The following is a 23,697-nucleotide window of genomic DNA, read 5'->3' as shown; positions in this document are numbered from 1 at the left end:
TCACAAACACGTAGAGCGCATCCATCCAACACTCAATTCTATGGCTTCAATTCAGCCATAGCTCAACTTAAACTTTCCTAACTCAACTTTTCTTCACCAAATTTCAAATCTTTTTTCCCTTCCACACAAGATCCTTTTCCGACTTCCTTCAAACCCTATAAACATCTAGAAATCACAGTAATCAAGCAGCTCCAGAATTCCGATGGCGTCGCCATTAACTAACCCTCTCCTCTCCTCCAATTTCTTCGGCAACCAAATCTTCATCTCCGCCCCCACTCCCAAAACAGTCCCACGGAAATTCGTCATCCCAAAATCAATCCTCGGCGGAAACAAGCCCAACAAATCGAGTAATCTCACAAATCAAGCTGCCGTCGCAGCTATTCTCTTCTCCTCCCTCACCCCCCACGCGCTGGCGCTGGATGTCTCCCCGCCGCCTGCTCCCGCGCCGCAGGTGATTGAGGTCGAGAAGCCCGGCCCGTCCTCGCCATTCGCCCAAAATTTGATCTTGAACGCGCCCAAGCCGCAGGCCCAGCAGCCCGCCTCCGACCTCCCCGAAGGCTCCCAGTGGCGCTACAGCGAGTTTTTGAATGCGGTGAAGAAGGGGAAGGTGGAGAGGGTTAGGTTTAGCAAAGACGGAAGCGCCCTTCAGCTCACCGCCGTCGATGGCCGGAGGGCCGGCGTTATTGTGCCCAACGATCCCGATTTGATCGACATTTTGGCGATGAACGGCGTCGATATCTCCGTTTCCGAGGGCGATTCCGGAAATGGGCTTTTCAATTTCATAGGGAATTTGTTGTTTCCAGTGATTGCATTTGCAGGGCTTTTCTTTCTGTTCAGACGGGCCCAGGGCGGGCCCGGCGGGCCTGGGGGGCTCGGCGGGCCGATGGATTTCGGGCGGTCGAAGTCCAAGTTCCAGGAGGTTCCTGAAACTGGTGTGACATTTGCTGATGTTGCAGGGGCTGATCAAGCCAAATTGGAGCTGCAGGAAGTGGTTGATTTCTTGAAAAACCCGGATAAATACACTGCTTTGGGTGCGAAGATCCCGAAAGGCTGCCTTTTGGTGGGCCCGCCCGGCACGGGCAAGACCCTCCTGGCAAGGGCGGTGGCTGGGGAGGCTGGGGTGCCGTTCTTCTCGTGCGCTGCTTCGGAGTTTGTGGAGCTGTTTGTGGGTGTGGGAGCTTCGAGGGTTAGGGATTTGTTCGAGAAGGCGAAGAGCAAAGCGCCTTGCATTGTGTTCATCGATGAGATTGATGCTGTCGGGAGGCAGAGAGGGGCGGGGCTTGGTGGTGGAAACGATGAGAGAGAGCAGACTATTAATCAGCTCTTGACAGAAATGGATGGATTCACTGGTAATTCTGGTGTTATAGTGCTGGCTGCGACGAATAGGCCGGATGTTCTTGATTCGGCCTTGTTGAGGCCCGGGAGGTTTGATCGACAGGTCACTGTGGACAGACCTGATGTTGCTGGGAGAGTCAAGATTCTTCAGGTCAGTGAAGACTCTAGATTTATTGTTTTGTTTGTTATAAATTGTTTACTGATCTTTGATTGAATCTATAACCATGGTTTATAGTAGTTTGGAATGCTATAACGTACATATTCTTGAGAGTGAGACTTTTGCATTGATTAGAGTTGATTTCTAAGATTTGTTGTTTAGTTTACTGATCTTTGATTGAATCTTTAACCATGGTTTGTAGTAGTTTGGAATGCTATGATGTACATTTTCTTGAGACCTTTTGTATTGATTAGAGTTAATTTCTAAGATTAGATGTTTAGTTTGCCATAAATTTAATCTAAAACCTTTTTTGCTTAGTTTCTAGTAGTTTGGAATGGTTCTTATTGAACAATTTATCTTGAAATAGGTGCATTCCAGAGGAAAGGCGCTCGCGAAGGATGTGGACTTCGACAAGATTGCCAGGAGGACACCGGGTTTCACTGGAGCCGATTTGCAGAACTTAATGAACGAAGCAGCCATTCTTGCAGCACGCCGTGACCTCAAGGAGATAAGCAAGGACGAGATATCAGACGCCCTGGAGAGAATAATTGCTGGACCCGAGAAGAAGAATGCTGTCGTCTCTGAGGAAAAGAAAAGGCTGGTGGCTTATCATGGTATGAAGCGCATTGAGGTTTGTTTTGGATCGTCTTTCACTTGCGATGTTACTTACTGCAAGTGTTTACGTTTGTAGAGGCTGGGCATGCTTTGGTTGGTGCACTGATGCCAGAATACGATCCGGTCGCCAAGATCTCCATCATTCCTCGTGGCCAAGCTGGCGGGCTTACCTTCTTTGCTCCGAGTGAGGAGAGACTTGAATCGGGGTTGTACAGTCGAAGCTACCTAGAAAATCAGATGGCAGTTGCTTTGGGAGGAAGGTCAGTTTTTCATTCTGAGTCCTTGCAGAACTTTATGTTTTACAATTGATAGGCGATAAGTCGATAGCCCATGTCCATAGACCACACGACAGTTTACCTCCGCCTCAACCCTTCTCGATTCAACAAAAAATCTGAGCTTAATTGTCTGTTGATTTTGGTTTGTTTGTTTTGTTTAGGGAAACAAATGGTGCAATTGTTTTATAAATTTTCAAAATTCACAAATTTCTAATTCTATTGACACCTAGTTTTTCATTTTCATTGAAACCATTTTTATTCGTCATATTATTGTAGCAGAATTTCTTGATCAAATTTGATACTCAAATTTGTTTTGTACAAAGACAATGGAGTTTTGTGTGGATATTTTCTTGTATCGGTTGGAAAATCAGGCGTTGAAATGAAATGAACTGCAAGGTTTGTAAGTCGTTGTCCGATGAGTTGTTTGATGACGAAAATTCAGACCCTACGAATTTTGTTTCATGGATCTGCCACTGATGCAGTGTTTTACACTTTTACTTCATAATCTTAAATTGTTCCTTTCCTTGTTTCTCTTTGGTCTTACAGAATTGCAGAAGAGGTTATCTTTGGACAAGACAACGTAACAACTGGGGCATCGAACGACTTCATGCAAGTCTCTAGGGTCGCAAGGCAAATGGTTGAGCGATTCGGGTTCAGCAAAAAGATCGGACAAATAGCCATTGGGGGACCCGGTGGAAACCCCTTCCTCGGACAGCAGGTATTTCCTTCTCTCCTGTTAATCGTGCCAGCCTTATTGGATTATCGGGCTAAACTGAAACACGTGGTGTTTGTGTTTAACTGCAGATGTCGACCCAGAAAGACTACTCGATGGCGACTGCGGATGTGGTGGATGCGGAAGTGAGGGAGCTCGTGGACAGAGCGTACGTACGGGCAAAGCAGATAATCACGACCCACATCGACATCCTCCACAAGCTCGCGCAGTTGCTGATGGAGAAGGAGACTGTGGATGGGGAGGAGTTCATGAGCCTTTTCATTGATGGAAAGGCTGAGCTGTTTGTGGCATGATTTGGTGTTGGGATTTGAGATTTGTATATTTAGGGAAGACATACCAGTTGTAAAATCATACTAGTACTTACATATTTGAGCAAGAAACATTTACACTTCCACTTGGCCAAACTGAACTTATGTCTCAAATATGTATTTTCTTAATAAACTTAAACCTATACGAAAACTCAACGATTAAATAATGCTATACATTATTAGTTTTTTGTCTAAGGTGAACAAATGATTTACGTGATTATGTTGCTTATGTGAAGCAACCATTTTCCTAATAAAAAGGGTTCCTATCAAGTACCCAATCAAAGTAAGATCGCTGTCTAAATACGTAGAAGTCATCAATGTTCTCTTTGTTCCAACTAAGTTGATATAAAATTTTTGGGTATACAGATTAAGAAATTGTGTTAAAAGTACGAGAGAAGGAATAAAATTCGAAAAATAAAGAGGGCTAAGTAGGTAATGAAATAAAGTAATATAGATTGGATGTTTTGTTCTTTTATTTATAAAAGGAAATGACTCAACTTAGTTGAGACATAAAAAAAAATGAATACGACTCAACTTAGTTGGGACGGATGGAGTAAAAACTAAGGTAAATTGTCAAAAAAAAATCATAAAATTATTAACATATTTAGTGCATCTATTACTATTAGGCTATTAAAATAAATTCAAATTTAAAGTTGTAGGACACATCATAATTAGATCATATTCCATATTAGTTTTTTACTAATGTAGTAATACATGTCTCATTTAATCATTTTGGTTCGATTATCAGTGACAAGTCCCTATAAATGCATGAGCAATTAGAATTGAGTAAACATATTCAAAGAAAAAAAAAAATGGAACGCCAAATAATCTCAAGCGCAAACGTGAAGCCGTCTTTGCCAACTCCCCAAACCCTCCGAAGGTACAACTTCTCAATGCTGGACCAGATTTTCCCGCCAATGCCGATTCCCGTCGTCTTCTACTTCTCCGACGCATCGCTCGACGATCCGGATTCATCTATTCCTCAAATAACGGATCACCTGACCCGATCGCTCTCCCTCATTCTCACCCGCTTCTACCCGCTGGCCGGCCGAGCCACCGCCGAGGCCGAATTCATCGACTGCAACGACGCTGGCGTCCCCTTCTCCGTCGCCAGATTCAGAGGCCTCACGCTGCCGGAGCTCCTCGCCACTCCCCGCCCCGATCTCCTGCTGCCGGCGCCAGATTGCGGCGTCTCCGCCGTCGCGGCGGTGCAGCTGAATTTCTTCGACTGCGGCGGCGTCGCGATCGGGGTGGTGTTCTGGAACAAGGCGGTGGATGCGACGACGGTGGTGGCGGTGCTCCGGGCGTGGGGCGCGGCGGCGCGTGGGGGCCACGAGGCGGTTTGCCCCAACTACATGGCGCAGTATATGTTTCCGCAGAAGGAGAGCGTTCCGGCGCAGCTCGGCTCCACCGCTGATATCGTGAAGATCGGAAAATCCGTCGTTAGAAGGTACAGATCGATTTTCCGGCACCGGAAAGTTGACGTGGACGGTCAAAATAAGCAATTTGGTCCATCTTCGTAATTTTTATAAGCAATTAACTTGATAATGAGGTTTAATACATGACTCATACAAAATATTTCACTTTTGTTTTATATTAGTACAAAAGGTTTGAATTTTATATAAATCATACAAAAAGTTTTATTCGTATTTCAATTTAGCGCATTCCGTTATACTACGTTAGCTCTTTATCTACGTAAGGTACATAATGTTTCAACATTGTTTCATGTTGGTACAAAAAGTTTTATGATTGTTTCATGTCGGTACACAAAATTTCATCTTTGTTTTATAATTTGTGCGGTATATAAGTAAAAAGTTAACGCCGTTAAAAGTTAAAACATGGAATGTAATAAATTGAAACACAAATGAAACTTTTTTTATGATTTATGTAAACTTAAACTTTTTGCACTAATATGAAACAAATTTGTAATATTTTGTATGAGTTGTGATTTACCCCTAATAAATGCGTTCTAAAAACGAAACAGGTATGTATTCTCCGCCTCCGCCACGTCATCACTAGAATCGAAAGCATCCAACGTGGCAGACCCCACCGGAGCCGAGCTCGTGGCAGCTCTCATGTGGAAATGCTTCATGTCCGCATCTCATGCAAACGGCAAATCCACCTCCTTCCTCACCCAAACCATCGACCTCCGCCGCCGCGCCGTGCCGCCGTTCCCCAAGGAATGCTTCGGCAACCTCCAGGCGCTGGCGGCCGCCACGTGCCCCAACGATCCCAGCCCGCCGCTGGGCTCACTCGTAGCCAAAATGAGGGAATCCGCCGCGAAGATCGACGGCGGCTATGTCGACCGGATGCGCGGCGACGGCGGGCTGATGGGATACTACGAGAATCTCCGGCGAGTTTGGATCGGATATTCGGAGGAATTCGATGTGTTGCCGATCTCTAGCCTTTGTGGTGGTGGGGTTTATGGTGTGGATTTCGGATGGGGGAAGCCGGCGTGGTTTAGTAAATGTGACAGCGGCGGTGAGGCCGAGGTTTGGAATAGGGTGTGGTTGAATGACACGAGAAGCGGCGGCGGGATAGAGGCGTGGGTGATTCTTGAAGAGGAGTATATGAAGGTGTTTGAACGAGTTGAGGATTTGAGAGGTCTTGCTATTGTTGATCCAAATCCACTTTCAAGTGATGAGGTTGGGTTGTTTGCAAAATTATAAGGTTTATCTTGTTTTATTTCAATTTGTTTCGGATTTTGGTGTAATAGAAATATGTCTCATATTGGTTGTATTAGGTAACAAATGTGAGGTTTATGGAAGAAATGTGACCTGTCTCCTCAAATCCGTATCCTATGTTTTATCGTGTTTGAGAACTTAACCTTGTTCAAAAACTGTTCTATAATTACATCATTTTTCGAAGATTCCGACTGTACTTTCACGTGCTCAGAAAATGCTCAATGTCCTGGATTATTGCCCAGTGGCTCAGAAAGTGCTCGGAAAACTAAGTTGAATTGTTTGGGACAGATCAAATACGATAACTAAACTCAAAAGACTATTAAAATTTTCAATTTAGCAAATTAGTTTAATTACGATGTAATACTATTATAACGATTTTTATTTTTGTAATAAGCATTATTAACATTACTAATTTAAGAATGAGACTGACTTGACATGAATCTCATGCCTTTAAAACTTGTAGTGCAATAAAAAGATTACTCCAGTTGAACTCAGATTAAAACCAGTTGATGGGTACATGCATCCCATTATCCACACTAAAATGAGAGATAATACATTAAACAGTATTGAATATTAAATTTCTCCGAAGAAAATAACATAATTAACCAAGTTCCATCTTGGAAAAATATAAAATGAAAATAAAAGAAAAACATTAAACAACCCAATGAATATACACTTGGCCTCCTCTTCCTCCTCTCAGCCTGCCGCCTTCTCCCGTGTCTCTTCCCCGGCTTTTCATGCGAAGCACATGAGCTCACTATGCGCGCGCACGAAAATACCCCTTTTAAGTTAAAGTTGGATTAGTGAAAATGGTGCCAAAAGTAAAGCAGCCCAGCCACATACCAAAAGCATACAAAACCAAACTTTATCACTAAATTACCACACCCTTTCTCTACTTTTGCTAAAAGCCCAATACCCTCATTATCATCTCACATGATACAGAGACAGCCCAATTATTGTTACAATGCTAAAATATGAATTATACTGTCATTTATTTTACTTATGAATATTAATCCAAAATGTTATTTATCCTTCAATTTTGTAAAATAATAATACATTATAATCGGACTATCGCTATCATGCGCCACACATTCACTATCACTAATCTTGCGCCTCCAAATCTCTCTCTCTCTCTCTCATTATTTTTCACTATACTGCAATTTTTACTTCTTTCACTGATTCACTCCATTTCATGTTCTCATCCACTCCAACACTCTCTCTCTCTCTCTCTCTCCCTCTCCACATGCGATTAAATGCTTGCATAATTTGAGAAAAAGCTTACCTTTTTATTCATTTACAGTCATTTTTCCAACTCAAATTCGCCTGCTTGAATTCCTAAGCAATCGAAGATGCTGTTTTCACGCCGGTGAATTATCGCCGGAGATCGCAATCAGATCTGTATGTCTCCCTTCTATGCTTATAAACACTGAATGCTGTTTATGGTGATAATTAGTGCGATTTTTTCCGGTGTTTTGTGTGCTCGAGCTGATTTGTTTGATAATTAGCTGGTTAATGAACGTCGCATTTCTGAGATCTTTAATAATGTAGTTTGCTGCTGTTGTGCTGTAGAAGATATCACTCGACTTTCTTAATTTTGTTTGCATTGGCCGTTTACAGATTGCTGAATATAATTGTATTAGCAGGAGTGTTTTGTTCGACCTAGCTAATTGTGTTAGTGAATCTCGTTAATCTGCCTTATGTTTTGAGATCTTTCTGTAATGGATCTTCAATGTGTATTGATTTTAACTTTTGTGTGCTTTTGAGGACTTATTAATGAGGAATCAGTATGTAGTTTAGTAATTTGATGCTCTTGTAGGCACACATTTCAAATTGCGAATTTAATTTGAGTTCACTCTTTTATATTTGATGGATTGCTTGGCAGGGGGAATTGAATTGTTGTATGGATGCAAATGAATAACTCAGATGAGAAGAACTAATGTTATTTGCCGTAGAAGGAGGAGGGTTTTTCTCTTCTTCAGCGTCTGGTTACTGTAAGGGCCTGACCCTTCTTCTATTGGGTCAGAAAACCGAAGAGAAACCCATGAAAGTGACGCCGTGGAATCAGTACCAGTTGGTGGACCAAGGGACCGATCCTGATCTCCAGCTGGCTTCTGGGAAGAACCACCCTGTCCGCGGGTGTGCCTCCTTTGTTTGTTTTGGTTGCACTGCTGCTGGACTCGAGAGCCCATCTCCGCTCAAAGTTGGACCAACTCAAAAGAAAGAAAGCTTTACACCACCAACTATTAGTGAGAGTAATGAGTTCACAAATTTAGATGGCCGTGTTGTTGTTGATGATGATGATGGTAGCAAGGGGGGTGTAGTTAGTCTTAAGAGCAGCTTGAAGAAAGCAACCAACTTTGCTGTTATTGCTTCCACTGATGAAGACAATGGTGGTGGAACGCATGAAAAACTGGACAGAGAAAATGATGATGTTTCTTGTCAAAACGGGAGAAGAAAGATACAGTGGACAGATGCAACTGGGGGAGAGCTTTTTGAGATTCGGGAATTTGAGTTGAGGTATGAACACTTACTGACTCATTGCTCAACTGAAAATCAGTAGAGATTTAATCAACTTAGACTAATAAAAAAACTCTTGTGTGTTTCTTGACCTGGTTGTACACTTGTATGTTTATTCCACTTGGTGTAGCATAAGATATGGAACCCATCTTACCTGCTACAATCTTATTGGTTGGATCTCATTAATGAGGTTTTGTGTCTGTAAGCTTGGGTAGTAAATACTTGACATTGATTTAGAGGAATGTTAGAACTAGTTGTAGAGGCATGTTCTTCAATGATTTTATCTGCATTCTAGCTTCTTATCCTGTTAAAAATTGCTTTGAGTATTTCAACTTTCATTTTCTGTAGTTTTTCGTGGTCAAAGCTCGTAGATATAATGTAAAGGCAGGTTGGGCAGTTTGGCACCTTCATATTAGCTAACGTAGACAGTATAAGATTCTCAGGCTAGGATAATTTGCAAGTTACAGGACAAAGTGTTTTTGAATTTCTGAAGACATGTGATATTGATGTCCTATTTGTTCCAATAGTTGTTGACCGATACAAACAATCCCAAAATTGTCCCAAAGATTAAACCTAACATTTAGATACGTAACATTTAGATATTTTTGTGATACTGTATATAACTCTAGTACCAAAATATTACGTTTTACACGTTGGATATTTTCAGGAATACGCTTTAACGGTGGAAAGACATATTTGATACTTTCCCTTGTTTTTTACTTTCAACTAGGAGTCTCCTTCTCTTGTCTTGTAGTGCAAGTGAAAAAAGTTCAATCCATTCCTTCCTTTTTAACAAATGGTTGAAAGACATTGATTGACTGAAAGGAGGAGTAACTGGTCTCTTATGCAATATCTAAGCTTTTCTTTTCAGCATCTCCATAGAACTCAAAGCTAAGAAGCTGTTAGAATTGAATTACGTGTTAACTTCATTTCGGAGAACCACATTCTGGATCAGTCAGCAAATGGCCACAGATATAAAAAGATTAAAAAGCAAAATTGCTGTTTGTTGAATTTCATATCACATGCTCTGTTGTCATGAATAACTTTCCAAGTGCTGTGTTGCTGCTAAAATTATGTGACATCCTGCAATTAGGTTGAACAACTCTGTTACCTAATATTTAAAATTAGGTTGTTTGACACATAATAGCTCTCGTTAAATGAGATATTAACTATGCCTGTGCTTGCTGTTATGCAATATAGCTTAACAGCCACTTATCTAATAAGGTAAAACTTCATTTGATCTCAGTGAAGATGGATCCGACAATGATTTCGATCATGGGAATGAAAAGACTTGTTCGTGCACGATTATGTAGTCCGAGCTTTCTTGGCAGCTCGCGACCCTGACTGGACCTATGTGATGCCACCAATGTCCAGACAGCAGCTCATCACGAGTCCAGCGGGGGGCAGGAAAGCGATAGTCGAGGTGATGCAAAATACCGGCTTGCATTCCAGTTTTGTTGCTTTGGTTATGTTTTGATGTTGGGCATTGACATGCCATTTGTTTTGTAGCTTTGTTTATTTCAATTTGGAGATGTCTGAATCTCTTGTGGTGAGAGGAGGAACGAGGGAGAATTTTTATTTTGTATTTCGTAGTTGTTCATATTGAAACACTAGAATTTATTTAAAAGCTGTGTAAAGTGATATAGTAACAAATTACATTATCAGGCACTTATATTTGAGGATATTCAATCTTTTGATTATGTCTAATATTTAGTTCTTTTAATATACCTAGTTCATGGTTTAGGTCTATTTTTTTTCATACTATAATTTCTTTTTTTTAACACCTAGGTTGCAGGTTAATACACGTTTACACCATTATTTATCTGTGTCACCAAATCTTCACGTGTACGCTAACTCAACATCCCATTTGCTCGTCAAAAATAAAGCACCATGAGACAATTGTAAATTTTTTAACTTCGTGATTTGTCATTTAAATTTTGATAGGTGTAGGATAAATTAGAATTTAACCAAATTTCATGATTGTATGAATAATTAACCTGAAAAAATATTGCAAGTTAATCTTCTCTTCGTGCTATATTCTACAAATTTTACTATACACGCCGATAAATACAACTCATCCAAAGATGCAAAGACAAAAAAGAGAAGAAAAAAATAGGAAAAGATGTGGCTTTTTGTAACGTTGGAAAAAGCCTAAAACACAAGTCTCATCATATTCACAAACCCTCCTTAGTTTTCAACGAAAGTAGCTAGGTTTCATTTTACCTTTTCAAAACATTATATCATAAATTATTTCCCAAAATGCATAATCTACAAATAGATTCCATATTCCCTCTGCCGGCCTGCCGGCTTATTACATCACTCATACTCCAAAATCTTGTCCTAATCACTCTTCTACAAATGTCCAATTTCCCTTTATTCCATAACTAATTCAACAATTTATATATTAAAAACATTTCTGATCTAAAAAGTGACATTTTTTATGCATGGGATCCTCTCAGAGTTCTAAAACACACATGAGATCTCCGCCGATGGAGCTGGAGAAGATGAGGCTTGTCAATGGTAGCATCAAGGAAGGCGTGGCGAGGAACCCGAGCTCGCGGGGAAGAGCGGGGCTCGAGGAAGCGACAAGGGCCCGGCCTGGGCCAGGGCCCGAGGCGAGGAGGAATGCTAGCAAAAGCAGCAGCAGTGTTGATGGAGATAGAAGGAAGAAGGGTGGTGAAGAAGATGATGAGATGGTGGATGGATGGCCAAAGTGGCTTGTTGATAATATTCCCACTGATGTTTTGAAGAATATTGTTCCAAAGAGTGCTGATTCTTACATCAAGATCGACAAGGTTTGATGTTCTTGATTCTTGTTATTACATCTCTTTGGCATATTTTTGTTTTTTTTGGGGGGGATTTGGAAAAGGTATGACATTGTGTTTGTTGGTTGGTTGATTCTTGTCCACTTTTAGTTAGTAGTTGATGAGATGTTTTAGTGGAACAAATCAAGCATATTTAAGTATTTTCAGTATTTCAGTTTCTAGAATGTGAACTGTCTCCACACACCCTTGGGAATCCAATTTAGAATTGACTTAGGAAAAGAAGATGCACTTTGCTCATGTTATGAGTAACAATTACTCCATCCGTCAATGAATTCGGCACGAGTTTTAATAAATAAGGGAAAGAGTAAAAGAGAGAGGAAGGGTAGTGAAAATAATGTTAGTGGAGAGTAGGATGTGTAGGGGTAATATGTCGTTTGAAATTTTCAAAATTAAAAAGGTCATACTTTTCATGAATGGACTAAAAAGGAAATAGTCTGTACTCTTTAGCACTCTTCAAATATTCGTCTCATATCATATTCTCAAAATCCAACCACAAAAGTAGCGAGTGAACTTGGTGGATAGGCACGTACGAGGAGTAATTCCTATTTACATAGCGAATGGGACATGAATGAACCGAAACACCGAAAAAAAAGAGGGATTCCGAGAATACACAGAATTGCATATTTGAAGATAACTTAACAGATTAAATATGTGCTACTCATACCAACAAAGTGCATCTTCTTTTCTGACGTCCATATAGATGAACTCTAAGGAAGGGCAAGGAACTTGTGTTGGTCTGTGGGGACAACCATCAGTTTCGTTAAAACAAAATTTGCCACTTCTACAGGTAGGGCAAGGAACATACAGCAACGTATACAAAGCCCGAGACCGAGACTCCGGGAAGCTAGTCGCCCTAAAGAAGGTCCGTTTCGACACCTCAGAGCCGGAGAGTGTCAAGTTCATGGCACGGGAGATCATGATCCTCCAAAAGCTCGATCACCCAAACATCGTGAAGCTCCAAGGCCTAGCCACCTCAAGGATGCAATACAGCATCTACCTCGTGTTCGAATACATGTACTCGGACCTCTCAAGAATCCTCTCCCGGCCCGACCAAAGGCTCACTGAGCCACAGATCAAGTGCTACATGCACCACTTGCTCTCGGCCCTACACCACTGCCACGAACGAGGCGTGTTGCACCGGGACATCAAGGGCTCGAACTTACTCATTGATAGAAATGGGATGCTCAAGATAGCTGATTTTGGGCTCTCGAATCTCTTCCATCCGGAGAGGAAGAGGCCTTTGACTAGCCGAGTTGTGACACTTTGGTATAGGGCGCCGGAGCTGCTTCTTGGCTCCACGGACTATGGAGTTGGGATTGATCTTTGGAGTGCTGGCTGCCTCATGGCGGAGATGTATGCCGGTCGGGCTATCATGCCGGCTAGAACCGAGGTATAATGACATTTTTAATAGGGGTGACCATTCAGTTTCGGATCAGTTTTTTGCCCAAACCGAATCGAACTGAATAGAAAAATTCTTTTTTGTTTAAATTAAAATCAAAATTGCAAAAACTGAAATCTTACAAATTATAAAAAAAAATATATTCCAAAATTATTTTCTTGAATTCAAATAAAAATGTATATGGCATCAACTAACTTATATATATTCAAACAATTACAGTCTTTATAAAATCTAAATATCATAAAATACAATTTGTTTTAGGTATAATATACTTTATGCATGTTAAAATCAAATTCATATGATTTTCTAGTTTTTAAGTTTTTATATTTTCAAACTGAACCGAACCAGAAAATCAAAATTTGCTGAAAGTCTGAACTGAACCAAATCAAAATTCGATAAAATAACAAACAAAATTTTAAATTTCAGTTTGGTTCGGATAGGATATTCAGTTTCAGGTATTTGCTCACCCTTGCTAGGTTATGAATAAATGGAAACTGTGACATGTGTATTAATTACTTGTTGATTTACTCAGGTTGAACAGCTGCATAGGATATTCAAGCTGTGTGGGTCACCTAGAGATGAATACTACAAAAGGTTTAATCTCTCTACAGCTCTTAAACCTCCACAGATGTATAAGCCCAATCTTCGCGAAGCTTTCAAGAACTTTCCCCCGGCTGCGGTCGATCTTCTTGCCATTCTCCTCTCTCTTGACCCCGGAAGCCGCGGAACTGCGGCTTCTGCTCTTCAGGATAAGGTCAGTTTAGCCTCAAGATCATGATTGCATTCTCATCATCAACAATGTATGTAAAGTTGCTTTTTTGTTTTGTTTTGTTTTGCAGTTCTTCCAAACGAGCCCTTTGGCTTGTGATGTGTCTGGTTTGCCAGAGATCCATGTGGAAGAAGATGACTACTCCTTAGCTACCGAGAGGAGAAAGTAAGTTGAGCTTAATTGGATGCATGCAGAAGGGTTAATAGCTGTTTAAATCACTAAGTTTTCCCAGTTATATATGGTTAAACCGTATGTTTGAAAATGAAATATTAAATCAATTTCTTTGTAATCATCCAATCCGTGTATAAAACGACGTCTTTTTGTGATGCTCAAATCGCTGCTTTGGATATCATCGAAATACGTCGTTTTGTGGTTTAACATTCTGATTTCAACCTAAAGAGACACTTCATGATTTATGCCCTGTGCAAAAATAATGAGAAAAAGGTTCTTGATTTATTGGCCTTAAAAGAGTGTGATTTAATTTGTTAGGCATAGGAGTTCTAAAATGAGGCGTAGGAGCCAGTCTCAGAGAAAGAAGGGCTCAGCAGCTGAGAATTTACCAAGTGGAGCTAATGAAGGCTTAAAAGAGGTAAACTCTCATCAATCAAATTTGTTACTAGAGAGATAATGCTCATTTCAATATAAATATTTTTCAAATTCAAGTCAGTTCCATAAGATTTGAAAACAAAATATTAAACCACTTCTGTATAAAAATGATTTCTTTAGGTGATGCTCAAAACGATATTATTCCATTAGAAAGAAGTATTTTTTTCTTATTTTTTTTACACAAACAACATCACCAAAGACATTATTTTGTACACACCACGGTGTGTGAATTAAGAAAAGTTGAAAATTTGTGATTTAATTTTCAAACTTTATGGGAGTACTTATGCTTGTTTGGGACAAGTGCAGAGGAGCAAAGATTCATCGGTTTCTGTCTTAGATCCGGGCAGTAGTTCAACCAGCACTTCCTCTACAAGTGTTAGGCTACCGGGGAAGGAAGAGATTCTTCCTTCCCCGGTAGCTTCGAAAAACATGAATAATAGGCCTCCAATGCCGGCTGGTAAGGGCCGTGTGACCGACTATTACATGATAGCTGATGATGGTCTAAACAGACTGGATTCTGTCCAAAGGTCTGCATCATCTAGAGCATTTCAGAGTTTGGGAAACAAGCACTTACAAAAGCTGCATTCTCTTGATGTTTGAGACCATATTATTGAAGATTCTTGTTTTTGTTGTATGTTTTTCTTCTATGATAATCAATTCTTTGCTTTTTCCTAAGTTTGGATGTGTCATATTTCTCGTTCATTAAGGGTCTTTTTGGTATTATGGAATTGGAATTGTGTCGGAATTGGAATTTATAGAATAAAATTTGAAATTATAATATTCTAATTCAGTTTGGAATTTCAAATGATAGGATGGATAGAAGTTGGAATTGTAATTCTCCAAATCCAAATATTTTTATACTACTAATAAATTTAGAAAATTGAAGGCTCTATTTCAAATCTACATCTCAATTTCATAGAATCAAACGGATCCTAATATTGCTCTATCAAACATATTTCGTGTATTATCAGACAATATACTTTTAATTTTTTAAGAAAACAAGTGAAAAGAAACTTAATTATCTCCATAATATTGCTCTATATACCACTCTTGATTTTTGAAGCCCTTATGAAATCCCATATTCTCATTCAAGAAGAAATATTCTCAACAAACAAAGAACCGGTTCTTGCTTCCATACAATCAAAGAGAGAAAAAGAGAAGAAATAATCAACAAGAAACTATATATATTACACAAACATTATAAATTGTAACGAATATCATCAATTTTGGTTTTGATCCACTTGAAACTGCCTCTCATAGATGCTTTCACTTTACCTTCCGTAGTGAACATGTTGTATGAAGCAATCCTCTTCTTCCTCTTCATCTCCGGATCGTTCGACGTGCTCGGCCCATTGAACGAGTACGGGCCGGGCCCAGCTTCGTACCCGAGGCCCGGCGAGTACTGCGGAAACGATCGGCTCTTCTCCATAGTTTGGTGGTGGTAATTAAGTGTAGTGATTGTGTAGAATTTTGGTTGTTTGATATTTGCATTAGGTTTGTTACATATATATAGAGGTGTTGGTGTAACTTTATTTGATGGTGAAAGAATTAAGAGTTGAATTTTCAAAGGTGTGATTAGGTGTATGTGATCATGGATTGTGCAGACATAAATATGCTTTCGGCACTCACGCTAGAAAAGAGAGGAGTGGTGGGGAATTGTTGTCCCATTTGTTAGGGCATAAAAAATTGAGTGTGACACATATTAGAGAATCATGTTGATTTATGGAGGATATAAAAGGAACAAAGAATATAAAAGGGATGAAATTAATTCGTTCTTCTATCACAATCCATACATGACACGAATCAGGATCCGATCGCGTTCGTAGGGGTCTGGTCATGGCAATGACAGCATTGCGGAGCGTAGAACAGCATCGCAAATTTTTAATTTTTTAAAATTTACGTATTTCACTGTATATAAAATTTATTTATTTGTAAAAAAGTTAAATTTTATTTCACTGTATATAAAATTTATTTATTTGTAAAAAAGTTAAATTTAATTTAGCTGATTTGCAGTGATTATAGATATTAATATGTGTAATTTATATGTGAGAGTGTAAACTGACTCTTTCCTATTCATTAGATTCTGATCGAAACACTTGATAATTGTTTTGAAAACGACTATTTTCCTATTCATTAGATTTGGATCGAAACATTATCATATCTGAGAGTGTAAATTTGATCCAAAAGATATTAAAAGAAGATTGAATAAGAGAGAAGAAAACATTAATATTTTATAGAAAAATGATGAGATTCCTTGTCCGATTAAGCATCATTATCTCATATCTGTCAAGTAATTAACTTGTTTTTTCATAAGCTATGTAGATTTGGAATTTAAATATTCGGCATTATTAATTATGAGAGGAAATAGTAGAAATCATGCTGCTCCATAATAATTGGACTCAGTAACTATCAGCTTGTAATAGTAAATGAAATTATACATTTGGACTATTGCAGTCAAAAACAATAATGTAAACTCAATCTAAGCTTGTAAGTTGTACTACTAATTAGGCTCCCCACTTAATTAATATCTTACTTTTTTTATAATTAGAACTTGACATACTATACTTTTGAATTAAAATGTGGAGTAAATCTTAATCAAATTTGATCAATTTCTTGTGAGTATAGTCTCTTTTAAAATTTTATTTTATTTTTTATTGTCTTAAGCTCCAAATAAAAATATATTTGGTTGTTCATATCGTCACGTTAATATACATTTATACCACTATTCATCCCCATCACCAAACTTTCAACTCAACATCCCAAAAAATTGGCTGAATAAAAGTACAGAGAAATTAATTAACATTATTAAACAAGTACTACTATATATTTTTTTATGACTAAGAAAAATAATTTATAAGAAACAAAAAAAGAATTGAAAATGCATATTATCCGGTGGAGGACGGCGGATAGAAGCCCGTCGTCCACGGTGGCGCCGGAAAGCTTCTGCTTCTGCTTATGCCTTCATCTTGAATGCGATGATCGCTCCCTTGTGGATTGAAAGAGAATAACAATGGATATGACGACGAAACAGAAGAAGAATAAGAAGGATTTGAATACATCATATTCTCAAACAGCGTCGCCGATTGCACATCGCCGCCGCTCCCCAGCAGCTCCGAGTATTCCAAGTAGTCTCTACCGGAGGTCTCGAAAAATGACTGCGGCGGCGGAGGGGCGGATGTGGTGGTGGTGGTGAATTGTGTGGACTGGGGCAGGATTTGGGCGTATTCCGGGAAGTTGAGTTTGGCTCGGCTGCCGCGGAAGCGCAGCGCCGCCTCGTCGTACGCTCGGGCGGCGGCCTCGGCGGTGTCGAAGGTGCCGAGCCAAACCCTGGCGGCTTTTACGGGGTCTCTTATCTCGGCCGCCCATTTGCCCCACGGACGTTGGCGGACGCCTCTGTATTTTCGTCGTCTTTCTCCGGTTTCCGGATATGAGACGGTTGGGGATTCCGGTAGCGGCGTTTCTTCCACAACTGCGTTGAAAGAAAAAACATGTTACTAGTTGAAGAAAAAACGTCTTACTATTTCAGTTACGTTCTTAATGATTATATTTTCTCTTTTCTCTGTCTCACTCTATGTCTCACTCTATTCCTAGGTAGTTGAGTTTCATGCCACGAATAAAAGATTTACTAATGTAGGAGTAATTCTTATGAAATCTCATATTTCACTGCACTTTCTATCATTTATCTGAATTTGGTAGATATTGAACCATACCTAAAGTTAGGTAGTTGATCATAAATATTTTACGACATTCATACTTTTATACTTGAAAAACACAAAAGAATAATAATAATAATAATAAAAAAAGAACATGAATATGAAAATTTAGAACACTGTTCCATAAGCATGCAAAAATACTTCTTACTAATATTTTAGAACACTGTTCCATAAACATGCAAAAATATTATTTTTCGTATATAAATGGGTAAATGGTCAAGATCTCTTATTTATTATTCATATTAATTGAATAATCAAATCTATTACAAAAAAAATCCAAAATTCCAACAAATAAACAAGAAATGTAGAAAAATCATTATGTTTAGTCAAACTATGATCATCCCGCAACTTGTAACATCTAAAAAAAAAATAGATGCTTGCATGTAATTCAAATCAAACAACGTCTTCATACTAGATGAATATACGACATTGTTTAACTCGCTGTGTCTAAATCCATTTACTATTTCCAACTACCATATTTTCATTATTTTTCAAGTAACTAACTCATAAAATTGTGGTAGGAAGTTTTGCACCAGAAAAAAAAAACAAAATGGTACCAATAGTAGATAATTGAAAAACAGAGCATTTGCATTTCCAAAAATTTAAACAAAAACCTGATTTAGAATCTTGTCGATGATGATGCCTCCTTTTCCGGCCAGAGCTGGAAGATGAGTTCGCAGAATCAACAAAATTCCGAGAATAAGACGACCAATTCCCGCCGCCACCGCTTTGCGGCAGACCCGAAGAGTCCACGTAGGTCAGCGCCGACATCTCAGAAGAGTGAATACAACCCGTTTGCGGCGGCGGCGCCACCACAGCTGAAAGCAGGTAATCTGACTCTTGTTGGTGTTGCATTAGAAACTGTGGTTTTTTCCTCTGATTTACTTAATTTTATGTAGTAGGAGTAATTTGTTTGGATTATTTTGTGGGTTATATCGTTAAGATTTTAGGTGGGGAAAGAATCAACTAATATAAGAATGAAATTGACCAGATGCAGAGGATGGGAACAGCCGTCGTCGGAACAGTAGCTTCTAAATAAATGTGCTAAAATTATAAAATGCACACGTGGCACAGAAGATCTTCTTCGTAGATTTAATAATTTATGGTTTACATTTATCCAACCAGACAAGAATATGTCAAATCGGGAGAAATCATCTTAGAATTGACTTCTTATTATTTTGAGTACAGTGCTATATTTCTACAATTTTCAAAGGCTAAGTTTTAAAGTAGAAGAATTCAAATTTCACTTTAAATTACTCCTTCCTCCAATTATTTTTATTAATAAAATCACTAGTAATATAGTACTACTACTACGCATAAAAGTGAGATTAGAATATTACTGTATTACTTTATTATTTAAATCAAAATGAGATTTTGTATTACGATTGAAAGAGTAAGACTTTAGTAGTAAAATTTAGAAATGTAGACGAATTTGAGTTGAAATATGTCCTATAGTATTTATGGAGATTAAGAATGGTACGAATAGGATGACGATGAAGTGATTCGGATATGGATATTAAAAACGTCAAGTCAGTGCTGCTCAGTTTTGATCAATGCACACGTGTTAGGAAGCTTCCTATAAAATATTTCTATTTTAGGATTGAGTTCATTTAATTAATTGAACTACATTAAGTTCGTGAATGTATTAAATTGAACGTTGATCGATTAGATAGGTGCACCGTACAAGTCAATATTTAATCTTTCAAAACATAGGTACAAGGCCAGACCCCAGACCCATTTCTCTAACACACTTTTTTTTCTCTCTCTTATTTTCTTAATTTTGCATTAAAATTTGTGTTGTTTTAAAAGTTTTTATTTTTAAAAAAGGAAGAAAATATAAATAGAAAAGTAGATTCATTATTCATGTATAATAAATTAAAGTAAGTGTGTGGCACATTAGGTTGGAACTTGGAAGTAGTCATGTTTTAGCATTTGAAATTGTGTGATTAAGAATAAAATACTACTAACCATCAAAATTAAACTATTCCATAGAGTATATGCATGTGTTGAATGGATTAAAAAAATTCAAAAAAGTTGAAAGGAATATTCAATAGTCAAAAAGTTGTGAATTACTCTGAAATGATAAAATCCAATACCATTTTAAAGTATATCTTTTCAAATTTATTACTCTCAAACATTAATTTATGTTTATGCTTTTTTGCTTCATTTTTTCCACCTATCTCTCCTTATAATGTCCATGAACACATGTAGAAATTTTAGTCTTACCTTGTTGTAATTTTTCCTATAGTGGCATGCTATAAGGACACGTATAAATATTATCCATTTTTTTGACTTTGACTAAAAGTTGTTGATATTTCTTTCAAGAAATTAATTTATCTAATGTCTGGTGGATTTATTATAATCCAACCATATTTTATGTAACCAACTAAATGACGAGGAACGCTCTTGTGCACGCGCAGAGAGCACGTGTCAAACCCGTCCCCGGTCTTGGTTTGACCTAGCTAGGGAGAAGGGAGGATGTGTGCGGACACATACATTTTTGCCGTAAGTGATAACATACCCCCAAACTCTTCGTCCCAAACAAACAAAATCTAAAAAATGAAATTCGTGGGTTGTAATATTTCTCTCGCTTTATGCAAACAAGAAGGATTGTGACAAAAGTAGAACGGTCGTGAGGTCGATGGTGGAACTAATATGGATTGTCGGGGCAACTTTAATGGCACAGAACAAATACTACATCATCTCATATAAACATAAAGCAAAAAACTGTTTCTAACAAAAACATTAAACTCAATGAAGAATATATATTGTTTTGTTTGACATACATCTTTGTATCTATCCAGGTACCAAAAAAAGAAAAGAAATCAAGTTCATAAATAGCAATCACAATCAACAATTCCTTAAAAAAACAACTGTATTTACCTCCTTATTAAGAAGGAATTATAAATCATGGTTGTTTAAAATTACTCAAACATGAAGAATGATTAATGTTTATGTTTTTTTGCTTCATTTTTTCTACCTTTTCCTATTTCGTTCTTATTTTCCATGACTTTCTGGTATCTCTCCTTATAATTTACATGCACACAATGATATTAGAATTTTTAGTCTCATCTTTATTGTATTTTTTCCTAAAGTGGCATGCTATAAGGACATGTATGAATGATATCCATTTTTTAGCTTTGACTAAAAGTTATTGATATTTCCTCGTTTAATTTTTTTTTTTGTTTCGAAAAATTAATCTATCTTAATATCTAGTGGATTTAAGTCAAACCAGGCCCATATTTTGGGTTTGACCTTGAAGGTGAAGGGATGGAGTGGTGGCCGAAACAACTTAAGTATTTAATTTTAATCTTTGGCCAATATTTAATGATCTTGGAAGATTATGGGACAATATTAATTGATATGAAGATGATATGATATAATTTTAGGCTGATGTGAAAAAATCCATACATCATTGATAAATAAAATGAAAACAAAACAAAAAACTTCATCTTCTCCAATAATCCAACATCCAACCTTAATTACTAAAAGTTTAAAAAAAAGTTAAAAATAGCAAAAACTGAGAACTCTACAGAAGTAGCGAACAAATCTTAAATTTCAACAAATAGATTTCAATTCCTGGGACAAATCTTATAATTGGGCTTGGGCCTTCGTGCTCTTTAAATACCAGCGGTAATTGCTAACTAATCACCAATTCCAAATTAAAATTAAATTTTAATCATTAAATTAGAAGATCTAGTGGTTTTAAAATAATATCATATGAACTATATTTTTAATTAAGAAAATTAATAAATAAAATTAGAGGGTATTAATGTCAATTCCCTCTCATTAAAATCATCTTAAAACTTTAAATTTACGTAACTCTCTCGATATAAATTATTTTTTCGCAAAAAATATATCAAATTAAAGATAATTTTATAAGGATTCCAATGAGATCTCAATTGTATATGTTCCGACGACGTTCGGATGATGAAATTTGATATTTTTTATTTTAGTTTTCGTAAATATTGATAACCAGATTTTTATCAACAAATATATCAAAAAATCTCAATAAAACCATGTAAAAATCTCAATAAGTATGTGTTGATATTTTCTTGTACTTGTGTTGATATTCTTATGTCATATTGTTGATATTTTGTAATACACTATGTTGATATAAAAAAACATTCACGAAAATTATCATATGATAACATAATGACGATATTACCTTTTTGTTGATATTTTGTCTACTATTTATTGAGATTCGTAAGATTTAATCTCATTCACTCATTTTAAAATCTAAGGGTGGAGATTTGGTCTTGATTTTGGATTAGGGTGCTATAAGCATTAGAATATGACCCCTAGTGGTAATATTCATAGGCCACTGTGTATGGAATGATCTATAGGATTTTATGAAGAGTAAAGGCTAAAATTGGTCCTGAACATATGCTCATTTTATCATTTTGGTCCTAAACTTTATCTTTTGAATTTTTTGGTCCTGTACATTTCAAATCGGATCACAATTGGTCCTCCGTTAACTATTCCGTTAATATTTAACAGTCAACGATTTTAATCACAATTTTGACCAACTTAGGCAATTTTTAATTATTTAATCATAAAAAAAATTAAAATAAAATCATAAATTATTGATAGGGGATGTAGAAAAGCCGGTCACGAACGATCGAAGAGCAATTTAAACAGAACAACAAAAGCAGCAGCAGTTCCATCTCGTAAAATCGAGACCCACAATACGAAAGAGTTAAACCAAAACAGAGTCATCATTGGTTGAAGAATTACTACTGATTTCCACGGTCATTGTTGTTGAGAGGCGCCGGATATTTGAGTGCATTGAGCTCCATGTTGCGGAGGGCAGCTTTACCCAGATCAATCCCACACATATCCGACAGCCGTACGAGGTATAGCAAGACGTCTGATAGTTCTTCTCCGACGTGAGTTCTCTCTTCCTCTTTCCACCCAGGAAGCCCTTTTGCCACCTCCTCTTTCCATTGAAATATTTTTGACAGCTCTCCCACTTCTACCACCTGCAACCCATTCTTCTTCTACAATCAACGCTACAAACAAAATACTTACTACTTTAAGCGGAAAAAAGGGGATATATGCCAAAAACCCCTTTCGATTTTTCTAGCCGAAAACCCTAGATCATTTTTGGGGGAAATAAAAAACAACAATATGTAGGAGTACTTCATTTTTCCAGAACAATTATATGTTACGAGGGAGAAGAGAATTAGTGGAGGAAGAAGATGAAAGTGGCAATGAGAACAAATAATTTATGATTTTGTTTAAAAAAATAATTTTGATGATTAAATAATTAAAAGTTGCTTAAATTGGTCAAAATTGTTATTAAAATCGTTGACTGTTAAATATTAACGGAATAGTTAACGGATGACCAATTGTGATCCGATTTGAAATGTACAGGACCAAAAAATTCAAAAGATAAAGTTTATGACCAAAATGATAAAATGGACATATGTTCAGGACCAATTTTGGCCTTTACTCTATAAAATATGAGTGAGAATGAGTGGACGTATGGTCCGTTGCCAAAAATGGTAAAAGTGAAAGATGACAAATTTTTATAAACGGAAGAAAATGAAAATAAATGACAAATTTTCAGGAACAAAGGGAGTACAGATGCCCACGGTTCCGGAACCGGCGGTTTCGGTTTTGGAAATTGTCGAACCGGAACCGAGCCGCGAGGGTGTTTTGCGGAACCACCGGTTTTTCGGCAGTTTTTTACGGTCCGGAACCGCCGATTTCAAAGTTTTTTAAGGTTCCGGCACGATTTCACAGTTTTCCGGTGGTT

General features: G+C 37.7%; 6 protein-coding genes across 6 annotated transcripts; 4 read left to right on the top strand and 2 right to left on the bottom strand.

Annotated features, from left to right (window-relative positions):
- Window positions 1-21: 21 nt before the first annotated feature.
- On the top strand, window positions 22-3,509 carry LOC125220990 (ATP-dependent zinc metalloprotease FTSH, chloroplastic). The gene is made up of 5 exons (XM_048123114.1): window positions 22-1,486; window positions 1,860-2,106; window positions 2,184-2,367; window positions 2,929-3,100; window positions 3,187-3,509. The coding sequence occupies exons 1-5, from the start codon at window positions 203-205 to the stop codon at window positions 3,406-3,408; spliced, it is 2,109 nt and encodes a 702-aa protein (XP_047979071.1). The 5' UTR covers window positions 22-202; the 3' UTR covers window positions 3,409-3,509.
- A 726-nt stretch (window positions 3,510-4,235) lies between these two features.
- LOC125220736 (stemmadenine O-acetyltransferase-like) lies at window positions 4,236-6,092 on the top strand. Its single transcript, XM_048122883.1, has 2 exons — window positions 4,236-4,873; window positions 5,408-6,092. Exons 1-2 carry the CDS (start codon window positions 4,236-4,238, stop codon window positions 6,090-6,092), a joined length of 1,323 nt encoding a protein of 440 aa, XP_047978840.1.
- Window positions 6,093-7,241: 1,149 nt separating this feature from the next.
- On the top strand, window positions 7,242-10,331 carry LOC125219444. Its single transcript, XM_048121419.1, has 3 exons — window positions 7,242-7,505; window positions 7,990-8,624; window positions 9,871-10,331. Exons 2-3 carry the CDS (start codon window positions 8,044-8,046, stop codon window positions 9,935-9,937), a joined length of 648 nt encoding a protein of 215 aa, XP_047977376.1. The 5' UTR covers window positions 7,242-7,505; window positions 7,990-8,043; the 3' UTR covers window positions 9,938-10,331.
- A 737-nt stretch (window positions 10,332-11,068) lies between these two features.
- On the top strand, window positions 11,069-14,915 carry LOC125220735 (probable serine/threonine-protein kinase At1g54610). The gene is made up of 6 exons (XM_048122882.1): window positions 11,069-11,419; window positions 12,237-12,839; window positions 13,381-13,602; window positions 13,688-13,782; window positions 14,107-14,206; window positions 14,530-14,915. Exons 1-6 carry the CDS (start codon window positions 11,069-11,071, stop codon window positions 14,821-14,823), a joined length of 1,665 nt encoding a protein of 554 aa, XP_047978839.1. The 3' UTR covers window positions 14,824-14,915.
- A 374-nt stretch (window positions 14,916-15,289) lies between these two features.
- On the bottom strand, window positions 15,290-15,719 carry LOC125185165. Its single transcript, XM_048081661.1, has one exon. The coding sequence runs from the start codon at window positions 15,650-15,652 to the stop codon at window positions 15,422-15,424; it is 231 nt and encodes a 76-aa protein (XP_047937618.1). The 5' UTR covers window positions 15,653-15,719; the 3' UTR covers window positions 15,290-15,421.
- A 1,229-nt stretch (window positions 15,720-16,948) lies between these two features.
- LOC125219561 (ethylene-responsive transcription factor ERF110-like) lies at window positions 16,949-18,885 on the bottom strand. Its single transcript, XM_048121573.1, has 2 exons — window positions 18,551-18,885; window positions 16,949-17,692 (listed from the first exon to the last, which is right to left on the bottom strand). The coding sequence occupies exons 1-2, from the start codon at window positions 18,789-18,791 to the stop codon at window positions 17,109-17,111; spliced, it is 825 nt and encodes a 274-aa protein (XP_047977530.1). The 5' UTR covers window positions 18,792-18,885; the 3' UTR covers window positions 16,949-17,108.
- Between the last annotated feature and the right edge of the window lie 4,812 nt (window positions 18,886-23,697).

This window comes from Salvia hispanica, chromosome 4 (assembly GCF_023119035.1).
Source record: "Salvia hispanica cultivar TCC Black 2014 chromosome 4, UniMelb_Shisp_WGS_1.0, whole genome shotgun sequence".
Taxonomy (NCBI): domain Eukaryota; kingdom Viridiplantae; phylum Streptophyta; class Magnoliopsida; order Lamiales; family Lamiaceae; genus Salvia; species Salvia hispanica.
This window is presented reverse-complemented; position numbering and strand designations above follow the sequence as displayed.